The sequence below is a fragment of the Equus quagga genome, unplaced genomic scaffold (assembly GCF_021613505.1).
Source record: "Equus quagga isolate Etosha38 unplaced genomic scaffold, UCLA_HA_Equagga_1.0 226_RagTag, whole genome shotgun sequence".
Taxonomy (NCBI): Eukaryota; Metazoa; Chordata; class Mammalia; order Perissodactyla; family Equidae; genus Equus; species Equus quagga.
The window spans coordinates 182,061-209,958 of NW_025799809.1; the positions used below are offsets into that span (position 1 = coordinate 182,061).

Below are 27,898 nucleotides of genomic sequence, written 5' to 3' on the forward strand. Positions count from 1 at the left end.
TGGTGCACTCTAGGGGGCGCCAAGCCCCCATACATCAATCAAGGGGCACCTGTCTGTGCTGTGTTAACTCTACCCCGCAATCCTACCAGGTGTGTGCGCTATTTGAGTGGAGTGTCTTTTTGGGAATTCCACATGCTGGGGAACAGAGAGACTCACTGCTTTCAGACAGAAGTCGACGGCAGCACCATGTATGGTATAATAGCTGCATCAGCTGAAACAAAATAAGGACCAGAGACTGACAGAGGGTTCCCGTGAGAGGCTCAGAGAGCTACTGGAACTGAGAGCCATCCTGCAGGCTCATGGAAACGAAAGGAGGCGAAATCTGAAGTTAAGACTCTCCCAGAAAACCCAGGACACCTTTAAGGAACTTTGCCAGTTCAGGCAGCTTCTGTTCCTCTGGGGACAGTGTAGGCCTCCCAGTTTGGAGGACTTTAAGTTCTACAGCAATTCTAAACCCCTCAAGGCCAACACGTTTCTGTCAAGCCTGTCAAACCTTGCTGGGTTTCTCCTGGTGAGTTTTAGCAGCTCCTTTGGAGACATCTGGGGGGAAAACCCCGGGGTATGTCTACGTTACTAGAGCCCGCAAGAATACGTACATGTGGACCCTCTAAAGATTCTACTACTCACTGAAGCTAGGATGTGATAGTATATAAAAATGAAATTCTCGCTAACGTGCTTTGTGATGAAGCCATTCATCTTCTGCCTACCAGAGGTTAGATCCATCAGCCCGTGAGATCTTTGAAAACAATGACCCGGGTCTTCATTCATCTCTGTGTTCCTAGTGGTGAACACATTGCTTGGCACACAATCAATGTTTGTGTGTGAGTTTGTTAAACGTTAATTAAAACTGCTTGAAATCAAATATGATGGAGCAGGCCACATTCATATCTGTTTATAGGATGTCGATTTATCTGTATGCACTCTCTTACTCAAAGAACATTTACTTAACACCTTTTGGATGCCAGGTATCAGGCTAGATGTGCCGTTTCAGGGAGGTGAAGGATAGCCTGTGTTCTCAAGAAGCTAAATCAAGGTGAAGAGACAGGCAAGCAAGCAAATAATTATAATACCATATGACAGGACCTATTGATGGCACCCTGGAGACACCGAATCCCAAAAGTAAACTGGTCTAGCTGGGAGGGTCAGGGGTAGATTTTCAAATGAGGAGATACTTGAGCTGATGCTTGAAGGATGACCAAGAGGATTTCTACGACTAAAGCGGGGCACTGGAATTCCAGGCCGAAGGTGCAGCATGTACAAAACCATGAGCGGGGAGAGCACCAGAGGCAGCTGAAGGACTGCAAATCATTTGGTTCTGGCAGAGACCACAGTTTACATGGGGGAATGAAAATACGGGGCTGGAGAGGTAAAGAGGGGCGAGAGCCAATTAAAATCTTGGATTCTGTCCTGTGGTGACGGGAATCACCGAAGGAATCTAGGCAGAATATGAGCAAGTATACTAACTGCTCTCTCTAGAATCATCCATCACCCCATCCCTCACCCCTAGGATTAGTTTTTCAAAATTATATCCTACATGTCTCTGTTTAGTATTCCCCCTCTTACTGACTTGCCTTCTTATTTAATGAAAAGGTTTCCGGCTCTTTTTCTATGATTACCTTGTACTTCCGAAGAAGACTCTTAACTTGAGATGCAGAACTCAGTGAGTGCTCAGCGTCTTCATCTGCAGTCTGACGTTCCACATTGTTCATCCAGCTAATCATTTCCGTGATTGCTTTACGAGACGGCAATTTCTCCATCTGAAGCTGCAAGGACAAAATGATTTCCATTTAATTACCTGCAGTTAACAAAACGATTCAGGGCATCATTAAAGATGATGCCTGATTTGATAAAAGGTCTTGCTACATAATTACGTAGGTTACTTACAAAAACAACCCAGCACTCGAGCTTAGAATAAGTGACCCCAAAACAATGACAATGACCTTCACATAAACTAACACAGTGGTGCAGATAAACTGAGAAATAAAGTAATTAAGCCTGATTTCTCTCTTAAGAAAGATCCCATTGGAGGAGAGTCCAGTAATTAAGACCTATATTCAGTCACGCCAGAGAAAAATAGGTAGTGTCAATGAAAATTACTGAGTCAGAGAAATAATTTTAAAGGAGTTGTGAGCTAACAAGTGAATGCTAATTCAAACGCTGGGTCTTTAAATACTGACCTGGTGAAGTTTTTCCTGAATGTCTGGAAGTTGAGTTATGAGCATTGTCCATTTTTGTTCAAACTGTGCTAAGGAAGCTCTCAGTGTAGCCGTGTCAGCTTCTTTCAGGTGAAGAAGTTGGTTCCCAGTACTTACAACTGCAGTCTTCAAGGAGGACTTCTCATCAAGTTCCTTTGAAAACTCCTAAAGGAAACAGTTTTAAAATTAAGCAACTTTCAAAATTTAAATCTAGCCAGAGTAACTAAGAGTCAGAATAACTGGGTAGAGTCTAAACTAAATAACTGAAGTCAACTCAAATAATAAATATTTGTATGTGTATTTGTAAATGTGCTCTTGCACATGTGCGCACACACACACACATTTTTCCTACTAAGTGTCAGGCACTGTTCCAGGCATCATATCTATGTATGGTGGGGAACAAGAGATGGAATTCCTACCCCTTGAGCAGTCTATAATCTAGTGGGTTAATATTTAAAAAAATAGACAAATCATCATTTCAACTTTAAAAAGAAACTAAAAAACACAAAGTTCACATTAAATGAACTAAATGCAACAAATTTTTAACGAAAATATCTAAATCTTTCCCGTGTACTTAGAGGTTTTTTCCAAGTATATTTTTAAATATTTACATTTTAATATCAAAGTGAGTAATCATAGCTACAAAATATGAAAAATAGAAAAAAAGAGAAAAGACTAAGGGAAAAGACTAAAAGTTTTCAAAAGTGTAATTTATATTACAGAACTAATACTTCCTTATCTTAAAACAACAGAAGAATAACATTTTAGTAGAAATACCGGTTCTGTATACAATAATGTAAGATCATGTATTTATTAACTTTAACCTTTATGAATTAATAATCCTGTGAGGCTTTTGGGGTGGGCAACGGAGTTATTTTCTGCATTTGTGAAACATGCCCCATGTCATATCAAGTTTTAAATTTATATATATTTTATAGGGTCAATTAAAAATATACTTTATCATCATTATAAGTGTATAAACGAAGAGAATAAACAAACAGTTTTACACTTCAAGAACACAGCTGTTGTTAGCCGAAGTGTTATCCCTTATTCACAAATGATTATGGAAACTATCACATCAACCCTGATATTTATTTCTGACTGGTGATTACAGGAGTGTATTCTGTTGCAACTTACCAAAAAATCGTTTATGTTGCTTCTGATTGTACCCAAGTCCTGAGACACACTGAGGGACTGCTCCTTCCAGTACTGCAGAGTTTGCTGAGAAGATTCCAGCCATTTGGTTAACTGACCGGAATCTCTGTTATAACTAATAGGAGCAAAGTGAGAGGAAGGAAATTAGAAACGCACTCCATTGATGATGCGCGTCATTGGCATAGTTTCTGCTTACTTTACTGTGTGTTCTCCTGTGTTGAGCAGCCCTAATAGAGAATCATGATGTTTTTAAGGATTATACTGTTTTATCCCATGCCCCAAATCTGATGCTCCTGGTATTTTCTATGACTCTAGTATGACTAATCAAGAATAAAGAGACATTTTAAAGCCTAAAACATCTTTTTTAAAATTTCCTATTACTCCACATAAAAGTAAACCCATGGACAAAGACAGAGATTATTTCCATTCAGCAAATGTCCTCTACAGATTTATTTATAGTAAAAATATCACCAGCATTTATATAAGTTGTATAATAGCAAACTGCTATTGGCTGGATGCCAACATATCTATCTGATATGATGAAAATATCCAAGCAAAATGCTGTCCCTCTTGTAACTTTAAACTTCTAGGTTAAGACAGCCCCGAGAGGCGAGGATGAGAACGAGGTTTAAACATTCTGTTTTCTACCTTCCTCAAGGGGTTCATGATTAGATCAACTGAACAAAAATAATCCTCTGAAGAACTCCAGAGCCTTTTTCAAACTATTCTGTTAGCTAAAATTATTTAACTTTTTTAAATTTTAAAACTTTTGGGGACCGGCCCCCTGGCCGAGTGGCTCAAGTTCCCTGCACTCCACTTCAGTGGCCCAAGGTCTATGGGTTCGGATCCCAGGCACAGACCTGCTCCACTCATCAGCCATGCTGTGGAGGCATCCCACGTCAAAAATATAGGAAGATCGGCACAGATGTTAGCTCAGGGCTAATCTTCCCCAAGTGAAAAAAGAGGAGGATTAGCCACGGATATTAGCTCAGGGCAAATCTTCCTCACCAAAAAAAACAAAAAAGAAAAAACAAAAAACACACTTTTGGAAGAGGGTAGGAAAGAGCAACATCATGGTATAAAGGTTACATGCATAATTTTATAACATAATTCCTAGTTTCCATAGAACTGACTATATATTATCCTGAGTCTAGCAAACCAACATTAGAGACTCCAGACCCCATTTAGCCCAGAAGAGGGACCTAACTGTTTCAGATCGTCCAAGAAGAACCATATAGAGGGGGACGACATGTAAAATCGGGTGAGTGCAGAGTCCCTCTGTGGTCTTTCTCCACAACAAAATCTGACACCGATCAATCTCTGAGAAAACACACCTGAGCAGATGCTTGAGAAGCGTTTGTAGTCTGTGCAGTTCATGGTCAATTTTTTTGTTCAGGGACAACCACTGCTCCTCTAGCTTTGCCATCTGGCCCTCCAGCTCAGGACAGTTCACAGACGCCACCAGCTGTTTGCCTTCATTCAGAGTCTGATAAAGCCGAGCCTGCTTTTCATCGATGTTTCTTTTTATTTGCTAATAAAAGTCAAGTCATAGAATGAATTATTAAAAATGAAACCAGCCAATCCACTCCCAAATACTTCATTAATGAGCTACAGTAGAGGCTACTGAAGAAACGTGAACAGCTTCCTAATGCTCAAGACTCCACGGTCTCGCTGGACAAACAGGATGAACAGTTGACTGATCACCTCTCATGATGAGAGCATCTGACTAATGCATTTCCACGGCACAGATTCAGTGCTACAGACTTACATACGCCAACAAAACCCCAAAATTCACAGATTTAGATCTGATAGTTAATTCCTCCATCTAAAAACAAAAACCAAATTGGCAGTTTATGGGGTGCATTCAGCTTGCAGACAGGTTTCACGTGACCTGAAGATTATTCTGAAAACCAGGAAATTTTACACAGAAAGCAGCATTTCCTGTGACTCTGGGTAGAGTAGAAGAGCCAGCAACCTGGGTCAGCATTCTCACGTGGCAAAGACGTGAAGCAAGGAGCAGTGGCCTCCTTTAGAAGGGCCTGCTCTCTCTCCTCCTCCTCCTCCTCCACCGCAGTCCCTGCCACCCCTCCGACTGGAGACCCAGGCATTTCCACTCTCCTGCCCGGCACCTGCAAGCATTTTATGTTGTGACCTAGGTATGAAGGGGATAAACAGGCAAATATTTCTTTATGATATTTTAGACCCAAATAGTAGGGGAAAAACTCATTTCTAGAGTCTTCTGAACGTAAGGATTCAGCAGGGGGAAAGGAAGAGGACTTTAGAAGAATAGATTAAAACAGCACATCACTAATCCAACTTTGTGAAAAGAAAAATAAAATTCTTCAAAACTGCGAATATAATGACCCCCTATAGAGAATTCTGCCTAAAGGCAGTTGTCTTCCATTCGGGTTCGACTAATGACGCTTACCCTGACAGCTATTTAAATATCATCTCAAAAAATAAATTATGATCCAAATAGAACTTTTGCTATTTTCCAATTAACTTAAGTTTTTTAAAGAACTACTAAAAAATTCTACTTCCAATGCCCTTTCCACCACGCCAATTTGTAACCCCTACTCCTGCCCGAGCCTGCAGGCTAAGCTAGAATAAGATGTTCAACATTAGTTAAAAAAAAAAAAGGTTCTAATTTTCTAAGCCTTCAGTGTGAGACACTTCGCCTTTTCAGTGTCTCTGAGAAGTTTTAATTTCCCCATTTTATATACAGGAGTCAGACTACATTGGTCACTCAGCCCACGAGGTGACAAGCCAGCATTTAAACAGGGTTTGTTCAACTCCAGAGGCCACATGACCAACGCCTAGGGTCCTCAGAAGTCCCCGCTCAAGATACACACTAACTTCTCTGTGGCACGGGAGGCTGAGAATGACCTGAAGGGGTCTGTACACAAGATGGGCTTTACAAGATATTTGTCTTCTTTTAGTCAAATGGCAAATTTATTTCAAAGTCTTAGAATAATTATTTCATTTTTTAAAATATTTCAAATTTAACAGAATCACAGGTCACATTTTAAGTATGGATACGGTCACTTTTGGGGAAATAATCAGGCTTATCTCAGGTTGGCTAACATGAACTGTTTCTTAATATAATGAGATTTAAAATGCTATGTTTTCAACTGTGTTCTTTCAGCCATCCAGATGGTACCTTCCGCATCTGTAGGCTAACAAAAAATTTAATAGCAGCTTCCCGCCCCCAGAGGATTCAGATTTATCTTCGAGTTAGGCTCAACATAATAAGACGGCAGAGGTCAACCGCAAGCTGTCCAGGCATCTAGAGAGCATCACCTCAGCATTCCAGCCTCTGGAAATGTTCCTTGTAGCTCAAATGCCTCTGGAGTGGCGTGGCCCTGGCAAGTATTTCACGCTTTCAATTTCTACCCAGTCTGTTCAGGCAACAGACATACTTTTGAAGTTTTAAAGTTGGTGTTGGATGACTGCTTCTAGCTGAGCAGCTCAGATTCTGACCACATATTTTCTAAAGTGAAAACTAAGTATTTTAAGTTTCTGTTGAGAAGATTTAAAACTTGCTTTTGTCTTGCTGGTCATGTTCTCAATGTCATCGAAAATCATTTTAAGGTTTTATCTTTTCTATAGCCCAAAATTTGAGACACAGAGACTTTGATTATAACAGTACTAAATGTTACACAAGAAAAATTTTAACGTTTGAAGTCTTTTTATAAAGCTGGTGACGGGTAACAGATTATTTATTGCCTGTCTCATAGGCTATGTCGAATCAGGCCTTCGCTGTAATAATAAAACTAAACATATGTTTAGAGGCCCGTGGTTTGCAAGGTTCTTTCCATACTTCAGCTCATTTCCATACCCACTGACATCCACCTCCTGAGATGGGCAGAACTCTCCGGATTCTCGACATTCTCTAGATAAAGAAACAGAGGCTTAGGGACAGAAAGGCAACAAAGTGATAAGTGAGAGCCAGGACTCAAGCCAAGGACCTCGACCCCACGCCAGACATGGGGTTATGCTGAGGAGCTCACAGCCAATCTGCAGTTTCCCTGAATATACGTAACAGTGAGTTATGTGACGAACAATATTTCATTTCAATTCAAATCATTCACCTTCAAAGTCAAGCAATTTGATTGGAAAGAAAAACCACATAAGGTTCTACAGATCACGCCTTTGATGTCTTAAAGGGAGGCAAAATACCTGGTAAAATGAAATCCTTTCTGCTAATCTTTCCTCTGTCTCCTCCACCAAACTCACAGAGGGCAACGTAGATACAAGCATTTCCAGGTCCTTTTCAAGAGATGCATAGTTTTCATCAAATTCTTCCCATTTCTAGAGAATCAAGAACATAAAATCACTGGGGCCCCTTTTCTAGATTAGTTCCAGACCATGACAAAATTAATCAGAAACAGAAATGAGCTCTGAGACCACACAAAATGGAAGTGCAGATTTCTAGGGCTTCTGTGAGGTACTACCCCGCCTGGTAAACAGCTCAGTGTCTAATGGGAAACAATTCCATTGCCGTTGTGGAGAAGGTTTTAAGAAACCCACTGGGCATTAGTGTTTTATGCTTGCCTCGTCATATCGAGTAGGGACTAACAGGATTAAGTTAAAGTGATACGCTTAGCATGAACCTCTGTGGAGGCCTCAGAGCCGTAGGAGAGCCCTTCTTTCATCCGGAAAGGAAGGGCCAACTCTTAAAGCCTTTCTCAACAGAAGCACCTGTCAGGCTGCTTCCGCCCTCCCTACCCCAATGCCCCGTCCACTGAAAATCACTCTACCGTGCTGCACGCACACGATTCCACTGTTTGAGGAGTGTGGGCTCACACTTCATCGGGGGAGTGCTGCTGCCTTAGCCTGAGCCTTGCCTCATCCTAGCTCTCCGTTTCCACAGAAGCCCACGGCGAGGGTCTCAGCACACGACAGAGCTGACTTACGGACACAAGAAATACTAAGGCGGGAAAATAACCACCTTACTGATTCTCATAACTACTGAAATAGTGGGTCACCTGGCTATTAGGGGCACTCACGGGGCTCAAGGAGTCTTTTTTTATTTCAATACCATGAAATAGTACTATAAATATCAATTTGACACACTAACTAGGAAATTAATTTTATTAGCTAAAAAAACCCATTTCATATTATCACATTATAAAGTTGAATATTTCCTTCACGGGCTAACATTCGCTGTGATAAAAAGTTAAAGGGGGAAACCTTAACACTGAGAAAGAGCTTTACACAAATTTAATTTTTTTTCTTTGAACTGGGACAAGACTGTCATGAATCTACTTCAACATCATCATGTGGACCTGTCTCCTTTGGGAAGTACCATTTCTGAACCACTATTTTATCCAAGCGATCTCACTCAAGGTCTCAAAGTGCTTTCCATTTTGTTTATTTGTACACAAACCCAGAAAGTAGAAAGATGCTGTGCCATCCGTAATTTTCATAGAAGTCTCAGCTGCTACTTCACTCAGGGAATAGCAGTCAGAACTAGAACAGGGTTCCACATTCCTCATTGTTAGCTCCTTGTGCCTACTGCTTAACGATAATTAGATACTTCTTTTTGACACCTGGAGGTGGTGGCTGAAAATTCGGAATTCCCAGCTTAAGTACAAAGTTTATACTAGCCAAATACCTGTAACAAACTCTGCAGCTTTATCCCATATTGGTGTGACTTTTCTTCTAGCAATTTAACTTCTTTTACTTGTTCTGCCCAAGATGTCTCTTTCTTTTGCAATAAAGAAGGAAGCATTTTGTTGGAGTATGTCTGGATCAACAGCATGTCAGCAACAAGCTTCTGGAAAAAAAGCTGTAAAATGGAGAAGGTTTTAATATTTATTTATTTTTACATTGTGAAAATCTTAAAAACCAACTTACTTCAACGTTTTATACTGTTATATCTGTTTTTTAATCCAAAATCCAAAAGCACAGCCATGTACAGTCAAATATATGAGAAAACAAAAATTTCCAGTGAGATCTCCCTAAATCAGTTATTCTGAGTTTTAAGAAACTTTACAAAAAGGTAGATACTGACGTGGCCGAGGAATTTCAAGACACTAAGTTGGGTGGATAGATGTGTGAGCCAAGAAGCCACGCATCCAGTAGCTGGGGGTTCCTAAACCCTGGCTCTAACTTCTACTCAATACAAAGGCTAAATAAAGGGAATTTATTGACGAGGTCTATTGGGATCCTGGTATGTAAAAACTCCCAGAATAGCACTTTAAGAACCTTTAAAGAGGAAGGCTTTCCTTCATACATTCTTCTCCATTTAGAGTCAGCTGCCCCCAGTAGTTATCTGGAGGAACTTCTTATGTGAGTCTCTTCTCCTATTCCTTGAAAAGGATAGAAGGGTTTATAGAAGCATTTAGCATAGGGCTTGACACACTGTAAGTTTCAATTAATATATTTTGTCCTCTTCTCCTCCATTCTTTATACAGTATTTATGTTTGAATTTCTTAGGAGAAGGTCCACTTATCAAAGGCCTAGACTTCAGCTTGTTGAAGGTAGGAACTCTGTCTTATACAGTTTTTATCATCAGCACTTAAATTACTGCATATCTTTAGTTGATGATCATGAGGTTTTTGTTTAATGATATAATGGGAAACTAAAGGATTTACTGAGGCATTACACTAGATATACATTTATATATTTAAATAGGTATTTCCTTTGATCTCTGTTCTCAGGAAAGCCTTTCCCAACTTACTGAATTCAATTTCCTCTATTAAATGCTCTGAAAGCATGTATCTTAATTTTAATTTTAAATTTGTTTAAATGACTCCTTGATAAATATGTCTTCTCTATCGGCTGAAAGCTCCATAAATGTAAGGAACTGTGTCTGTTTTCACTCACAATCATATTCTTAGATTTAGCATAGTTCCTTGTACACAGTGAGCACTCTGAGAGATGTTTGCTAAAAGATGAACAAATGAGGGACTAGCCCTGTGGTTAAGTTTGGCATGTTCCACTTTGGCGGACTGGGTTCGGTTCCTGGGAATGGACCTACACCACTTGTCAGCCTCCATGCTGTGATAGCAACCCATATACAAAATAGAGGAAGAGTGGCATGGATGTTAGTTCAGGGCAAACCTTCCTCAGCAAAAAAAAAAAAAAGAAAAAAATAAGAACGAACGATGTATATTTCACCAAGGAAGAAAGTGGATGCTCTGTTCACACACAGGAAAATTCAGTCTATGAAAAGGTGACCTGACCCATGTGTCTTACCTTGTGGTTTTGTATTTGAGCCTGTAAGGCAACTTTACTTTTGGTTTGTTGTAAGTGGCCATGAGCAAGCTTTTCCTTTCCGATATTCACTAGTTCCACCATGCCTTGCAACAAAGCATCTTGCTGGCTCTCAGTGACGAAAGGGCTGCTGAGTTCCGTGTACCTGGCTCTCAGGATTCCCCACATACTGTCAAGTACATCCTGAAAGGAAAGAGTAAGTGTGCGCAAAAATGTTCACCCAACCACGAAAATAACCCAAATGAAGAACAAATCTAAACTCCCTTGGGGGAAGAAAAAAGTCTTACTCCTTATAATCATAGTAATTCACTGATTGAATGTTTTCTGCTCAGACATACCTCTAATTTGTAAACCTCTTGAAGTAAAACATAAGGTAAATGAAGACTCTCCCCTTCGTCTCTTAGTTTTGCAACTCGGCTCTCGGAGTTCTGCAGCTCCACTGTATACGCATCTGCTTTCTAAGGTGAGAGACAATACAAAAGAGTAAAACCTTTTAATAAATTAGAGAAGGGTATATATTCATGTAAAATGACTTAAACAGTACAGGAAAGAATTAAGGGAAAAATGCAAGCCCAGCTTTCCCCACCCCAAACCCGCCCCCGCCACCTCCAGCTCTTCCCAGAGATGCACAGTCAACAGCATGTCCATAATGCCTTTCAGGCATGTACCAGGAGATCCAGGCACATCCTTACACTCATTGCCTTGCACACATCATTCTGTTCCGCAGTGTGTACTCCTCACTTATCAGCCCCTCAGCATCTCTTCAAATCAGTACAAACTTATATGGCTCCTTTTAAACAGGCACATAGCATGCCATTGTATGGAGGCACACTGCTTTAGTAACAGTCGGCTCTCAATGGACTTTGGGGCTATTAAACAGTTTTTAATTCAAGCAGTGCTGCCAGGTCCATCCTTGAATATTTATATGATTATTTATCTTTATGCACTTGTCTTACTCCCTTACAATAAGTGCATATCCAGCACCTAGAGCAGCATCTGAACATAGTAGGTCCTCAATTAATACTTAAATAAATGAAGTGAAAATGCTGCTGGATGGAAGAGTATTTATGCTTAAAATTATAATCTATAGCCAAGTGGTCCCTGAAGCTGACCAGTCAGCATTCCTACTAAGAGGTGAGGGTCTCCTTTCCCAACACCCTTACCAACACTGCACAAGCTCAAACTCTTGCCTAGTTGATATGCAACAATGGTCTTTTTTGTTTTAATTTACACTTCATCAAGTACCACTCAAGAGATATTTTTAAAGGTCAACATAAATAGTTTTCATTCTTATTTATTTACTTAAGCCTTGCCACTGCTCACAGAGGGAAATGGTTCAGAAACACAGCTTATATACACGACTCTTTGGTCCAAGGGCCGGCCAGTTGGAATTATTTTCATTTGATTACCTGAAGCTGCTCATCAATACTCTGGCCACTGATCTCATTCAAAGACTGTTGTAAAGATGCTTTATTCTTAATAAGTTGATCATATAATCGCTTTATTTCATTCTGTACAAAAAGATAAATGCAGGAAGCAGGAAACTGAGAATCTCATTTAGGCCTTCAATACCTTTTTGAAAATTAATTATCCTTTCATTTTTGTGCTATCAGAAATTTCAAACATATACAAAAATAGAGGAATCCCTGCATTACCATCACGCAGCTTTAACAATGATTGATTTGTGGCTGGTTGTCTCTCTGCACCCTCCCCTGAGCTTTCTTGACTGTACCTAACCTCCCTTCCCTCAGATTATTTTGAAGCAAATCCCAGATATCATATTATTTTATCAGTATGTTTCAGTATGTATCTCTAAAAGACAAAGATTTCTCTTTCAAAATTCTACAAATCAATAATAATTCCTTAGTATTATTAATACTAGACAGAGTTCACATTTCTCTAATTGCCTATAATTTTCTTTTTTGGTTTATTTGAATTGGGATCTAAATGAGGTCCAATAGGTTGCAATGGATTAATATGTGTCTTCAGTCTCTTATAATCTGCAGGCTCCCCGACCCCCTCTCTTCTTCATTTCTTGGATTTTTTTAGGGGGGAGGGGAAACGAGTTCTTTATTCTCTCCAGCTTCCCACTGTTTGTACTTGGCTGACTGCACTCCCACGGAGCTGCTTAACAGGTCCTTCTTCCCTGGTGCCTATTGTACTTGGATTCTAGAGGCTGGATCAAATTCAGGTTTGATTTGATGGGCAAGACTCCTTCATAAGTGGTGTCGTGTTTCATTTCTTTTTCATGAGATAATTTTAGTAGCTTCCTGACTAGTCCACCTGCTCAGGTCTCTCTTCCAATCCCCATAGACAACTGCCAATGACTCTACCTGAGACACACACAGACTGCCACTCCTTTGCTGAAAAACTTTATTGGCTCCCTCTCATCTAGAAATCCTCCCCTATGACACTCATTAAGTGGCTGAGTGTAATACAGAAATATTACTTTAGCTCATCCTAACAAATTCATACCCAAGACTTTGGAAAGGGCATTGCTTTCAAATGGTCTCCAACCATGAGCAGGAGAACTAACTTCAAGACTTTCACAGAAAGAATCTCACCACTTTCCTTAGCAATTCCTATTCACAAATGCAGCCAGGAACAGGAATTAATGGAAATTAGGGGTCCTTTCTGTAACCTAACACAGCGCCAAAGTAGGCTGAGTGCCCTGCCCATACCTGATAACTGCGGTTATAGTCGAGGCCGGCTTTCAGGGACTTGCTTCTAGAGGCAGCTGCAGCCTGGGTGTGCTCCAGGTAGACCTGGAGGTTATCAAAACATTCAAGGAGCAAGCTGGTGTTCTTGCCAGGCCAAGTCATGGCTTTTAAAAGATCATCCTTCTTGTCACTCAAAGCTAAGTAAAGTTTTTTCAACTCAAGAGCCAGCGTCTGCAAAGTAGAGAGGAAGGAAGACACAGTGAATGAGCTCTGACCTTAAGAGGCTTCAGCTCTGGCTTGAGTAGTGGGATGCCTGTGGTAATGACCAACATATGGCCTTGGTGGAGGTTTCCTACCTCATAGTGCACCTGCTGAGCACAAGCATCCTCTCTGAAGAGCCCAGGTGTCTGCAGCATCTCCTCCACACTGCCAAGGCACTGACTGAGGGTCAGAAATAGTTCAAATAATTTTTTATCCACATTTATGAATGTTTCTTCAGTCATGTTTCCCTGAATCAAGAGGAAAAAGAAAACATAAAAATCATTAAGCTTCCTAGCTTTCCCAAGCCTACATTTTCCCTGGTTTCCATTATAGTTTACAATTTATGGTATACTCTTTTATAATTAGTTGTTTCAAACACTATGTGAACTACGTAGCAGAATAAATAAATAAAATTAAGATGTTAACTCTGGGAAAAACAAGTTTAAGAAACTCAGTGTTAGGTAGTGAGTTGACTATTGAATAGAATTAAAAGGTAAGTGAAAGGTGAAGGACTTCCTGAGCAGGGTCATCCAGAGGGAAGCGTGGCCCCAGATCAATCATACCATCTCTCTTCCCGCTGCTCCCTGCCTCCCACATCTTAACGTAGGAGAAAGAGGGTTAACGAAATCCAGTATGGCTTGGAGAAGGAAAAGAAGTCAAGAAGGGGTTGATTAGAAAGAGGTATAGTATCTGAAAGATAGGGATGGTACAGCATGGTGACTATAGTTAACAATACTGTATTGTATATATGCAAGTTGCTAAGACAGTAGATCTTAAAAGTTCTCATTACAAGAGAAACAATTTGTAACTACGTATGAGTGACAGATGTCCACTAGACTCATTGTGGTGAGCATTTTGCAATATATACAAATATCGAATCATTATATTGCACACCTGAAACTAAAATAACGTTATATGTCAATTATATCTCAATTAAAAAAAGATAAGAATGGGCTGTGGAGCAGGGGGGAATTAGGAGTGTCACTTATGGGCTGATTGTGAGAATTAAGGCCACTCTTACATGTACAGCTCCAAGAGGTGCCCCGGGGTTGTGCAATTGTGTCCTGGTGAGTTTGGGAGCCACAGGTCTGTTTTAGCCGAAGCTGTCGGAACCACCCCTTTTTCTTTACCCACAATCACCTTGAATTCCTAACCAGTTACAAGTAATTTAGGAGCATCCCAAGGCTAGTAATCACCCCAATTTGGGCTGTCTCCTACTGTCTTCTCTGATGAATACCTAACATTACCTAGCACACCGTCTCAGTGTTAAGCCTACTCAAGATTGGAAACCTTACCTATTCTGCCCTCCTTCTTCACCCTTCCAACCCCAGAGCACTACTGCAGACAGGACTAATCAACCAAGTCCTTGTTCCTACTAACCCTGCACTCAGGTTCAGGAGCCTTTGCACATGGTGCTCTAGGCAGCCACTACCAAATTTATCAGAGCTGGCAAGAGGGATCAATTCTATGTGCAATTCTAGGACCCATTCCATTAGGTGTTCTATTATTTGTTCAGTAAAGAAAACTATGACCAATCCATAATATCACATCTCCCTTCTCTTTTGTTATTGCAACGAGGAAAATATATAACGTGCAGCTGCTACCTGTGTCTGCAGATTATTTGCTTCTTGACGCAGGTCTTCAAGTTGGGTAGTATAAGTTTTCAGTTCTTCAGTTGCTGGGTATCTAAAGTTATACACGCTCACACTGGGTAGAATACTCATATTTGTGGCAACCTATTTGAAAAAGGGAAACTCTATTACAGACTGAGATCCTGCTGATGTTAATGTCAAACAGTAAAAACACCTTAGCACGCCATCTTCAGAGTTACCCTCTGGATAAGTGTTTTTGTCTACCCTGTCATTTACAAGAAAAAATAATTAAATTAAATTTTAAATATTTTGGACAATCTGAAAAATCATGACCAGTTAGTCATGGCCTTACTTAGACACTTCAGGGCCCATTTAGATATCAAAATGAGAGAAAAAAACCATAATTTGAAAAACAGAGTAAAATTTCTAATCTTTCAATTTAGTAGCAATGCTATCCATGTTACAGTTAGCTGTTTCTCTTCCCATTACTGTAGACTCCTGTATACAGCCAACTCTTAGAATAGAATTCAGTCACCTCAGGGACAGATATGGATCTTGATTTGTTATTGAAAAGCTTAAAAAGTATTGATAATGAGCTGAGACTTCAGAAGGGAGAACGATTCAAAGTTAATTTCTTTCTCCAATTGGAAAACTAACATGAAAAGTAACAGGATTGGGTGGTAGATGACTCTGCTTAGGGAGAAAACTATTGATGGTGTTTTACTCTCTTGGAAAGAGAAAGATATACATGTTATAGTGCGTATAACAAGGAGAAACCAAGACTAAAGCTCTACCAATGAGTCTGACTCAACCTTAATTGGTCAAATAAGGTTCTTGGCAGAATAGAAGGGAACTAAAAAGTTCCCACGAGACTGGGGAATTGGGAAATCGTTGGTAACCTTTGTCCAGGCAGTTTGAGGGCAAAGTTGAAGGCAGAAGCTTGATTGCTATGACAACAGTGCTATTCTGCTCATGGCCTCCCTGTTTAGCGAGAAATCCAACAGTATCTGGCACAGTATGAATAAACCTATAATGGCAATGATCAGGTGTGTTGGTGGGAATATAGACTGGTGCCATTGGCACAGGGGCCGGCACACTGAAGATTCCAAATAATCTTTTGATGAATCAATGATGCTCATATAGCACTGTATCATTTTTTAACAGTTTTTTACATATATTATTTATTCCACATATAGTAACTGAGATTCTATGATGCTCTAGGTACTGTGCCAGGCACTCAAATGTGAACCAAGCAGACATGGTCTTTCTTCTCACACCAGCTAGTGGGGAATACAGACAAATAACCAGGTGCACGGTATGGTGAGAGCTCTGATGAGGGAAGCCCAGGGTGCTAGAGAAGCACAAAGGCGGGGCACTTAATGCAGATTCCCAGGAGGGTAAAAAGGGGCCAGCCAAGTGAGGAACCTACTTGGCATCTTTGCTTTCTGAAAATAAACTGCCACTAATGCAGAACATACATGTGTGTTTAATGAACACGTGTTGGATTTTCAAAGATAAGCATGCTACTTTACACTGTGTGCAGACACACACTGACCTGAGGCTGCACACGTTGCGGGAGAGGTAGTCTTACTTTTGATGAGAGTTCACGATGTAAATATTGCCACCTATCTCCACTGCGGCCCTGGGGTGACAAGACCGAGTCTGAAGCATCATTTTCGGGGCTAGATGCCTTATCGCTTTTAAGGGAAAACAAAAGGTGAAAATAATAAACATACAAAAATTTTATCACATTCAGATAATACTTTATTAAATGACTTTAAAAGAAACACTTTAATTCTCCCAACCATAAAACTACCGAATATCCAACTCTTTAAAAATGTTTTACCTCACAGATGACTTCTGAGTTGCGTCTTTATCATGTTGGCAATACTGGGGCCACATTTTCTTAGCATTCAATTCTATGAATTTGATGAAATCTTTCTGTTCCATTGGAGATAACTCCAGAACCTATATTGAGTAAGATTCAAATGGTTCAGTCAATCAGGGTTTCTAATTAGTACCCAGGGGTTTCTTCTGTTGAGATAAGCTGATTTTGAACCACTTCCTAAATCATTAGTTACTATTTCTTTCTTGTTTGCTTGTTCCTGTTAACTTTTATTTCTCAAAAACCTATTTAAAATATTCACACAATGACCAAGGGTTATTTAATATATATTACACACATGGAAAACCACCAAAAATATCCTACAACATTTTGAAACAATAGGGGAAAGGGTGTTGCAGTTACAGAGGTAAGTTCACACCCAGAGTTGCTGCACGCACAGGAACTCACGCACCACACTGCCCACTCAGCCACATACGAAAACACTCCAGCGGCAGCTCAGGATGTAGTTCAAAGGGAAATTCCACACAGCAAGCTTTATTCTTATCCTTATAACTGTTAGGGGCTGAAATTACCTGTTGCTGCTGGAAATCTTTTTGCTTGCTGAATTGTGGCCTTTCAGTGACAACAGATTCAAATTCAGAAAGGTTATCTGGTTGGAGAACTTTTTGATGCTCTGAAGGTTTCTTTAGAAGAGTAGAATGCTGCAAAAAATTTTATGATGGTAGACTTATTTTATTTAAAAAGATGACCCACTTTATTTCAATTCTAATAATGAGACCACATAATGGAAAAGTTTCATATGGAGTAAATGACTGTATTTTATTATTTATTATAATTATATACTACGATTTAAATGTACTCATTTCATAACAACTTCAAAAACCACTATATTTGATGAAGTTGTCATCATATTTCCTCAACTGAATTCAGTCAATGAATTACTAAAATCCAGGAAATCTATTGCCTTTTTTTTCTTAAGAACAGAGTAAAAAAAATATCAAAAAGAGAAATAGTATTATGCATATGAATTCAAATATCCCCTATGTCTAAAACATAAGTCGATTTTTTTTTTAAAAGAAAGAACACATTAGGATGCAAGGGAACCAAATGCCCTGTGTATCTGCAACCCATCTCATTTCTGTGAATCTAAGTCCTCTAGCAGGAACTAGCATCTCCTGAGTATGGATGCAAATCTTATATAGTAAGATCCTACTCACAGGACGCACATTCGCACTTCTAAACACAGAACGCTTTTAAAAGTCACAGGAACACTTCAGCTGTATGATACTTTGATCTCTATATATAAATATTTATAAATAAATAACAAAAGTACCCTAGAAACAGGTTTTGTGTTTCTGAGGTCGAATTTTAACCATACCTATAAAGGCTTCGTTTTCCAGTCAATTGGAGTCACAAAATTCCTTTAAAATACATCTTTCTTTTATGAAGAAGGCTTACACCAGACCTATTACCAGCAAGAACAATCAACCCAACCCAACCCAAACCAAAACCATCACTAACAACAACCTAGACTGAAAAACTGCACAGCAAAAGGAAACCAATAACAAGAGCAAGCACAACCATCCCTCACAGTTTTAAGAGGCGTAATTTTTATTTAGTATAATTCCTCTGTAGTTGTTTCATCACCTCCACCCAGAGTTCCTTCCTAGCAGGTTTATCACATACATATACCTGCATACATGTTTGTTTATACATAGCCGTATTTTACCTGGTCCTCACTGTACTTCTCCTGAAGCATCACCTGGACTTTTTCCAAATTGCACTTCACAGTTTTTAGTTTCAAGGAAAGTGCTTCAGCCTCCTGTTGAGTGGCTCCACTATCTCCCAGGCCCTGATCTTTGCAATTCTCTAACAGAGACGCAACCTTGTGCTCAATCTCTGTTAGCATAGCCTAGGAAATAAAATCATTTAATTATTCCTAGTTTTGGTCTTGAACAAGTGTTATACCTCAAAATAAGTTAGATTCCCTCTCTCTATTTAAGTACATACAAGATGTTCCAGAAACACAGGTTGGAAGGGATCTTGGGAAAACAGAAAAACAACTTCCACATAATTCCTGTGCTTTTCCACAGGGGTGTCATGAAACCAACCCCAAATTGCCGATGTCACTCTCTAATACAAGTGATTCTATAATGACTTTAGAAAACACAGCTGAATGTATCCAGCATGGCATAGTGGTTAAGAACACAGACGCTGGAACTCGACTACCTGCGTTCAGTCTCTAGGGGAACTTGGGCACCTTCCTTCATGTGAGTGTGCCTCTAGTCACCTGTAAAGTGGGGATAATAACGGAACTTACCTCCTACGGTCCCTTTGAGGAATTACAGTTAAATCCATGTATTTTGACCAGTGCTTGATACATACCCTGTGCTTAAAATGTGTTGACTATTACTTTCCCCCCACCTTCCTAAAACTTTCTGTTGCAAAGTGTTGAGTACTAATAACCAAAGAATTCTACAGAACTCTTTGAAAATTCTTTCCCTTGCTCTTTTCCTTCTCGTTCTCAAGCCAAATAAGCTTCCAAAATATCAGAAGAAGACCACAGAAGAAATAATTTGGAACCTAAAACACTTAGTCATTGATACAACTGGCCAACTTACACCCCGGCCTAAAAATAAATCAGCGGGATGAAGTAAGCTTCTCAGTAGGTCTCCGTCATGGTATTCCTCCTCAGCAGATCAAGTTTGCCCTCTCCTGGGCTCAGGACCCCGAACAGCCATGCCAACTGGCTGGGCACAGAAGCGGCATTCAGACTCCCGTTCCAGCACCTGGATCATTTGTGCTAAAACTCTGTGTGGGACTATGAGCAGGTTCAGCCCTCTGAGAGAAGCGTAAGGAAAAACTCTAGCCTTAAAACAAATTTTCAAATAATATATGGTCTAATTCCTCCATCCACGAAAACTACTTGTATCCTCTAACTTACAGACTCTTCTAAGCTTAAACAGTACGTCCTCACAGATTTTAAAGGGGCTGTAAAAAAAGGGTATGATAATTTTGCACTTTTTTTCCACTTAGCTATTTTATGCTCTCTACTTTTTCATGTGTCTACATACACATGTTCAGGATTCCCATTTTGATAGTCGCAAGTTGATATTCCATGGTTCACATAACTTCCCTATTAAGCCTGTAAGCTGTTTCCAATTCTTTATTTTTGTAATAAATGCTGGCATAAATATTTTTCTCCTTTCTGGGTTATTCTCAGAGGGTAAATTTAAAGTAATGGTATTATTAGGCCAAAGAAGATGGACATTTTATCTCCTCATGGCTGACCTCCCAAAACGTGGAACCAATCTGACAGAACTATCAGACGTTAGTGGATCCATTTCTCCAGAGTTTTCCAGGATGATATAATTTTTGCCAGTGTACCGTAGGAAGAAAACAACAGCTGTTTGGATTCACATGTCTTTCACAATCAAGGCTGAAGATTTCTTCTCAAATATTAAATTACCGGATATAATTTTTTCTTCACTGTTTGCTCTTGTGTCTTTGGACACTTTCCCGCTGGAAACTTAGTGTTTTTACAGACCAGTGTAAGACTTTTTATAAATTTCAATATTAAATTGTGTGTGTCACGGCATTAGATAAATGAGCCAAAGATGGCCCCTGTATATTGGTCCCTATGATGTTTATGTCTTCACAGCAGGCCAGGACCAATAGCTCAATCCCACTGGCACAAAACTCAAAACTGGACCCCACATCTGCTAGTCACGGTTAAGACAAACTCTGGTGAACTGAAAGACCCCAGCCTCTGCTGCCCTTTGGAGCTCTCTGATATCACCTAGACACACAAGCCCCTCCGGACTCCTGACCCCCCAAGAGTTCCCTTGTCCTCTTCCCACCCCCATCCCATGCCAAAGCCTCTGGAAGGTCTCCTGCTGTGAGGGACTTCCCAGTCCCTCAGGATCCTGCCAAAATGCTGCCCAAATAAAGCTCTTGTATGCTATTGCCACCTCGTGGTCTGTCTTTTCCTTGAGCAGTCCCAAAATCTTTGAACTCACTACAAGTGGCTGGAAGATGGGATTCTGGTGATGATCAAGGAATTGGCATGGGGTCTACCCAGTGAGCAGGACAATCAAATGGCAAATCGATCCTGGACGGTCTTCAGGGCCTGGGACTCAACACCTGGCACGCTGTGGGCTCAGTTTAGCGTAGCATCGCTCTGTGCTGAGTTACACTCTTTTTTCCAGACTCCCCTGTGCCTCATCAGCCAGGCCATGCGACAGTGCCAGTGTGTGAGTGAACCCACCTCTCAGAGCTGACTTTTGGGATCAGAGGCGCTGAGCTGCTCAGGGAAGGAGGCCAGCCTGCCCACCTGAGTCCCCCACTAGTTGGATGTTCTAAGACTGTGGGCCTGAATGGAAGACGGTGAGGAGTGTCCTCCCTGGATGGAGGGTGGGCTACTCCCAACCCCATAACACTATAGTGGGAGGAGCTCTCTGTGGCAGGGCCGGTGATATGGGGCACTCTGAGAGGATGTCTTCATCCCTGGGGACTGCTGCAGGAGACAACAAGCCAATCAGGCAGAGACTGGTCTAAGCACCGTTGGGGGAGGAGCCTCAATTGTTGTGACACTCAAATTATGCTGCCGCCATGTCGTCATTCTAGCCCCTCCCTGGAGGGACACAGAAATCCCAACATTTGGGCTGAGCGAGCAAATGGTACTCAAAGTGACTAAAGGCAAGGAAGTTTACATTCCTGCCCCTCCCAAGCAAGAGGAGCATTTGTAGAAAAACGGCAGCGAGGTCCTTTTATGCTGTATCTGCCATCTTGCAAATCAGGATACTCAGTTTCATTTCCGGTGAATGAAAATTCAAAAAACTTATTATTATGAATAAAAATAACAGCATTTATTGAGCACTTTTTATACACTTTATACACCAGACACTGGTTTATAGACCTTATCTCATTTAATCCTAAATCCCATGAGATAACCTTCTATATGAGGAAAATGAGGTGAGAAGTTAACTTCCTCAAGTTCATAGTTAACGTGATGGAGCTGAATTTGGACTCTAGATTCTGAGCTCTTACTCACTACTGTCTCCCCAAAATACTCTGATTACATAAATTGTTTCAAAAAATTACCGTGAGAACAAAAGTTGAGGCCAAGATAAACGTAAGGGTCAGAGTAACAGGAAGAAACCCACTGTTGCTTTAAGAGAAAGTCACCTAGTCTTGGAAGGGGATTGGCGAAGAGGTAAGCCATGAACTCCGACCCCAGCCTTACCTGGCACCCTACCAGCTGCTGTTCCACCGCCTGCTGCATGTCTGCGTCTAATGTTTCTGGCTCGAATGCCACGTTGGCTTGGCGCAGCCACAGCTCCAGCTCAGCCACCTGGGTCTTGCAGACATGGAGGACTTCTGTGGGCTCGAGCCTAGGTTTCTCCACCGTGGCCTCAAAGGCTCCTTGCTCGTCAGAAAAGCCCAGAGCTGCAGCCTCGATAGGAGGTGTGGCACCCTAAGATAAATCCAAAGGTAACCCAGCAGTGAAAAGCCAGGAGTCCAAAGTTTTCAGATTTGGACTTGCAAGGACCTGTGAACTTGCATTTCCCCAGTTAAAAGAAAAGAAATAAGGGCAGAAGAAGAAAGAAAAGAAAAGAAAAATGCACCTCCACACACATAGCAACAATCATGTGACCTGCCACCCCAGGTTTCCAAGCAGCTGATCTGCATGTACACAGGTACAGTATTCCCAGGCACAGAGGACGCAAACGGGCTCGCGGTTCATTAAACGGCAGGCCCCAGGAGACAGGTGAGTGTGAGGGAGAGGGTGTGCATGTGGGTGTGTCTCTGAAACATTTCAGCGAATTGCCCAGTGTTTAAAGTTGCGTGACACATGATTAAGCAATGCTTACATTGCTGTGCGCTCTATTCAAACAGAAAAAAAAAGATCTTTACACACTGGCAGGGATACAAGGAAATATACCACTTTTAACTTAACAGCTTTTCAAGTAGTTAGATTATAAAATATTTTAGCTTTTTTTCCCCCTAACATACATGCTATTGCTCATCTAAACATCTCCCTATTAAAAATAGCTTAAGTCAAGCAATGAGTTTCCGTGGGGTATTCTGGAAACTTTTCTCCTGTTCTTCAGAGAGAATCCCTAAGACTACTTTTCACCTTCTAGAGACTCAAATATTAGTGAATTAAGGACTAGATGCTTACAGTGTAAATTGTGGTGTGTTCTTTTTATACTGAAATAACTGGGTTGCCTATTGATCCAGTAGAAAAACTTCTCCCAGATACCAAATTATTCTGCCAATTTTATAATAATATTTTTAATTTTGAGGTAAAAGATTATTTGATACAGAGATATATATTTGCCTCTCATTGTGTAATTTACCCTTTCCTAGAATACTGAAAGCATGTATCAGACCCTTCTAGAGAAATTCCTTTAGGAATAAGGATTTGTGTTTGGATCCACAAAATTATTGTTCTCAATAAATATTTTGTGGATTATGAATATGATGAAAATACAATGTTTTCTACATAAGACTTTACAAACTACATGTTAGCATCTAATAAGACACAATTTTGGCCAAGGGACAAACTTCTAATGAAAGTTGCTCACAAATGTAAACCCTACCTCAACTCAAACGCACATTTCCCAATGTTTGTAGAATTTAGTTTAAACATAGAAATTTCAGGACAGCAGAAGTGCACAGAATTGGCAAGTGGTAACAAAACCATGCAGGGTATGAAAATACCATTCACTTTCACACACACTGATGAGGATCCTGGAAGCTGGTCTGGCAGAAGTGTTTGTGGGATGTACTTGTTCCTCTTGACCATCTATTAACTTCATGTGTTTGCTCTTTTCCACCCAAACACTCTCTCTCCTGCCTTCATCAATATATTCTGCAAGAATCATCTTTCTAAGGTCACTTTCCCTTATCTTGTCAGGTCTATACGTTGATTCACCTGTTTCAATTTTCTTTTTTAATCCTGATTTTTAAAAAAGCAACAGCTGTGTGACTTTACTGCCAGATAGCAATTTCTAGTCATCTGATTAACTGTTTTTAGATATCACTCTACCTTAGCGGCAAAAATTTTGGGATCCTCTGTTTTGTCACCTGAGAATCTGTTAACATTAATTAATTAATCTGTAATAACAGATTTACCACCTGTCTTCTTTATTTATTCAAAACATTACTTGAGCACCTATCATATGCCACACACATTTTTTTAAATGACAATATTGAGTTTCTTTGCTTTCTAACTTACTGAATTACTGAGGAAACAAGGAAGCTGGATAACTAATCTGGGCTTTATTTGCTAGTTATTTGAACCTGAGAAGAATCCAAAGGTGAATGGAAGGAAAAAGGAATATTTGCAACCACAGAATTTCAACAGCTGAAGGTGGCCTGGGGAACCTGCCAGCAGTCTGTTCAGTCACCTCTCTTTATAGTCACAGAAACCCACGGGCATTTAACATTTATCAGTCCACACACCTCCCATTTCACCACAGTGCGTCTGAGAAGCTCAGGCCTCAACACGAGTTGCTTGCCTCAGGTCACGCAGCTCCGTGATCTTTTAATTCTGAGTCCCCAGTTTTTCCCACAATAGCACCTCCACTCAATATCTTCTACAAATGATCGCCCCAAATTCTAAAAGCAGACATTGTTTAAATGAATGTTTTATGATTGTACACTTTGGGGGGCTAAAAAGTATTATCACAAGTATTTCTTGTGACAGAGAATTATGTCAGGCCGGTATGGGAAGTGTGATACACAGACCATCTCATTGCTTCCACCACAAGCCCCTATTACTCCCAGTGTACAGAGGAGGAAACTGAGGCTTAGAGAGGTTATTCAAAAAGCCTATGGTCTCACAACTAGTAAGGTGAAGCAGGACTCAGTCCCTGGTTATCACGCCATGGAGTCCACGAGTCCACATTCTTGACGTGATTTTGCCAACGCTCTGTCTCCAGCTTAGTCTCTCAGTTAGTGAAGGTCATACTCTGACTTCTGCATCCACACATCACTGATCCAAGGAACAGGATGCAGTTAAAATGCCAACTAATTTTCTAGTTGGAGCTATACATATTTCATGCAAAAATATCAACCCTTTAAATTTACTCCTTAATATTTTACAGTCAATTCTACAGACATCTGCACATCTCCCCTACTTTTTATAAATGTAAACTTGCTTGGCTACAGAGCAATACCTAACTGCATTCGCACAAATACCAGACATGCCTCTAGGATGGTAAGGTGCTGGTTTATTTTGTGAGGCCAAACCTACCTTGGTTTCATATCTTTCAGTACTAAATATTCAAATTAGGGAGGCAGACTGAAATATTCTGGGTTTGACTCCTAACTCCTCCATTTACCAGCTGTATTTTTACTTCCTGAATTTAGATTTTCTCATTTGTAAATTTATGGTAGGTGTTAACCTAACTTACTTAATCTGAGGATTAAACTGCAAAAATAAATGCCTCTTAAGTAATAGTTAATCAATACTAACTCTCCTCCACTTTCATCACCCCCATAGTTTTATCTACAGAAGAAAGAAGTAGTTGTTAATGGAAAAACTAGTTCATCCTGACAAATGGTGAGGGAGTGAAAAATCTTCAGTTGCTCTGGGTCATGCTTACTTTCTATGTAAACATCTGATGGCAAATCTTCCAGTTCTCCAGCTTGACAGCACAGGTGAAGATGTTCACACAGAACTCTTGGCTTGATGGACAAAGTATTGCAGAACACAGAAAGCTTGGCATCTCTGAGTGCTGGTCCAGGTATCTGAGCAGTTAGCTTATTACCAGCAGGGACTTACCTCTTCTGTTTGGTTGGGACTCAGGGAAAATTCTGGGCCTTGCTCAGGGCCTAGTGAGTCTGGTGCAAGAATCTGTGCCATGGAACTAGCACATGTGCTTATTCTCCCAGCTGCCTCCTGTAAAGAAAAGAATTAGAGGTCCAAAAAAGTTCCTGCCCTGCTGCCACCCAAGTGACCCTTCCTGCACCTGCTCATTTCACAGATCGCCTGCTTGCTAAAACGTCCAGAGAAGTTAGGTACATTTAGAGAAAAACTTTGTTCATTAGGGAAAAAGTCAATTTCCTTAGGTTTGTCTTTATTTGAAAGACTTAAATTCTCCAACACTCTTCTAGATAATGAGGAGCACATAAGGAATCTAGAGAATTATGTATTTAGGTGGATTATTATGACAAAATTCAATTACACGATAAAGGCAACATTTCAAATAATAGGGGAAAAGATGAAGTTATTAAATTTGGGAAGAACTACCCAGGCATTTCATGAAAAATAGAACTAAATCCTTGTCTCACTCCTAACAATGAATTCTACTTGTGTCTAATATTTAAATATAAATATTTGAAGAATATTTGAAGATTCTTGAAGAAAATATGAGTGAATATTTTTCTAATCTAGGTTCAGGGGAGGACTTTTAAAGCATGACAATAAAGGAAAAGAATGTTAGTATTAACAACATAAAAATAAAATAATGTGCACCAAAAAGGACACTATAATCTAAGTTAAAAGAAAAACAACAAAACGGGGTAATTACTTACAAAGTGTTAATATCTTAACATAGTAATTGCTCTTATAAATCAATAAGGAAAACCTCAACCCCTATGTAGAAAAACAGTCAAATGGGATAAACCAGCAATTTATAAAAGAAGAATACAAAAGCCAATGAACACCAAAAGAGATATTCAACATTCTTAGAATATAAATGCAATTTCAACTACTGGCTAAGATTGAAAATATCCCATATCAGCTTGGAATCAGGAAAGAGGCACTTCCATGCATTCCTGCCTGAAATAAAATTGATATAGTCTTTCTAGAGGGCAGTTTGATAACATGTGTCACATTTTAAATGGATGTACATTTTGATCCAGCACTCCCACTTACTAGTTTAACCATGGCCAAACAATGGGAAAACAACATTTACACAAATAATTAACATAGCATGGTGGGAAAAGTATGGATGTTGGAATTAACCAATCTTGACTCTCTGAGCCTCACTTCCTTCATCTTTGAAACTGGATTATAACCCACCTCAGTCATGCTTGTGATTATTAAAGAGGATGACGTATATACAGCATCTAGCAGTTCCTAACAAAATGTTACTTCATTTTCAGCTCCTTGTACTGCAAACAATAACTGCTATTAGAAAGGTAGGAAGCAAGTAATGATGAAGATTAGATAAAACTGGAAAGGCAGGTCAAGATCATGAAAAGTCTGGGATGCATTTTATTCAGCAGATAATCAGAATCCATGAAAGATTGCAGCTTAGCATTAATGGTGTTTGGAAAAGTCATCAGTTGGTTTTGTATAAGATGTATTAGGAAAAATAACTGAGGCTAGAAACCCAATTAGAAGGCTATTTCAAAAGTACAGGGAAGAAGTAACAATTGCCTGGAATAGGATGCTGGCAAAAATAACGAGAGGAGAAGAAAGATGTAAAGATTGAGTGGACATCACTTGACCACTGACTGGATATGAAAGGTAAGAGAAATGAGGTACCCAGGATGACTCTCAAGTTTGTCTTAGACTCAGAAAATAATGGGGCCATTAACAGACACTGAGAAATTAGGAGGAAGCTTTGAAGGAAGGTTGGTAAAATGGGTATGAGATGAAGAAAACACAGCCAAAAAGAGAAATCTATCAGGAAGGTAGATGTGGAACAGATTTAAGGGAAAAGCCAAGACTAGAGATGTGATTTGGGAATCACTGGCATAGAGGTCACTACAAACCTATGGGAGGAGATGAAGTTGCCAAGGGAGAAAACAAAGAAGGAAGAGGAGGGAACAATGAGGAGTCCTCCTATCACAGAGATGGCGCAAGAGAAGGAGATGGAGGAGGGGCTGCAGGAAGATGAGACAAGAAAGTGCAGAATTAAACGTCAAAGGAACGTTGCATTTCAAGAATCAAGAGGTGGTAGATGTGTCTAATGCTAGAGAGATCAATAAAGATTAGGACTAATAAAA

The 27,898-nt window shown here is 40.1% G+C and overlaps 1 protein-coding gene across 1 annotated transcript in view; it reads right to left on the bottom strand.

The window, feature by feature from the left end:
• Positions 1–27,898, bottom strand: part of LOC124233787 (nesprin-2-like) — a 298,013-nt gene that overhangs the window by 68,613 nt on the left and 201,502 nt on the right. The window contains exons 65-82 of the mRNA XM_046650989.1: positions 25,725–25,841; positions 22,176–22,406; positions 18,660–18,842; positions 17,503–17,631; positions 16,931–17,052; positions 16,640–16,781; positions 15,097–15,228; positions 13,588–13,740; positions 13,253–13,462; positions 11,981–12,082; positions 10,910–11,029; positions 10,554–10,754; positions 8,968–9,141; positions 7,530–7,661; positions 4,685–4,881; positions 3,333–3,465; positions 2,178–2,360; positions 1,617–1,763 (exon numbers count right to left, since the gene is read on the bottom strand). Coding sequence (XP_046506945.1) covers positions 1,617–1,763; positions 2,178–2,360; positions 3,333–3,465; positions 4,685–4,881; positions 7,530–7,661; positions 8,968–9,141; positions 10,554–10,754; positions 10,910–11,029; positions 11,981–12,082; positions 13,253–13,462; positions 13,588–13,740; positions 15,097–15,228; positions 16,640–16,781; positions 16,931–17,052; positions 17,503–17,631; positions 18,660–18,842; positions 22,176–22,406; positions 25,725–25,841 — 2,808 coding nt within the window. The remainder of the gene's footprint in view (positions 1–1,616; positions 1,764–2,177; positions 2,361–3,332; positions 3,466–4,684; positions 4,882–7,529; positions 7,662–8,967; positions 9,142–10,553; positions 10,755–10,909; positions 11,030–11,980; positions 12,083–13,252; positions 13,463–13,587; positions 13,741–15,096; positions 15,229–16,639; positions 16,782–16,930; positions 17,053–17,502; positions 17,632–18,659; positions 18,843–22,175; positions 22,407–25,724; positions 25,842–27,898) is intronic.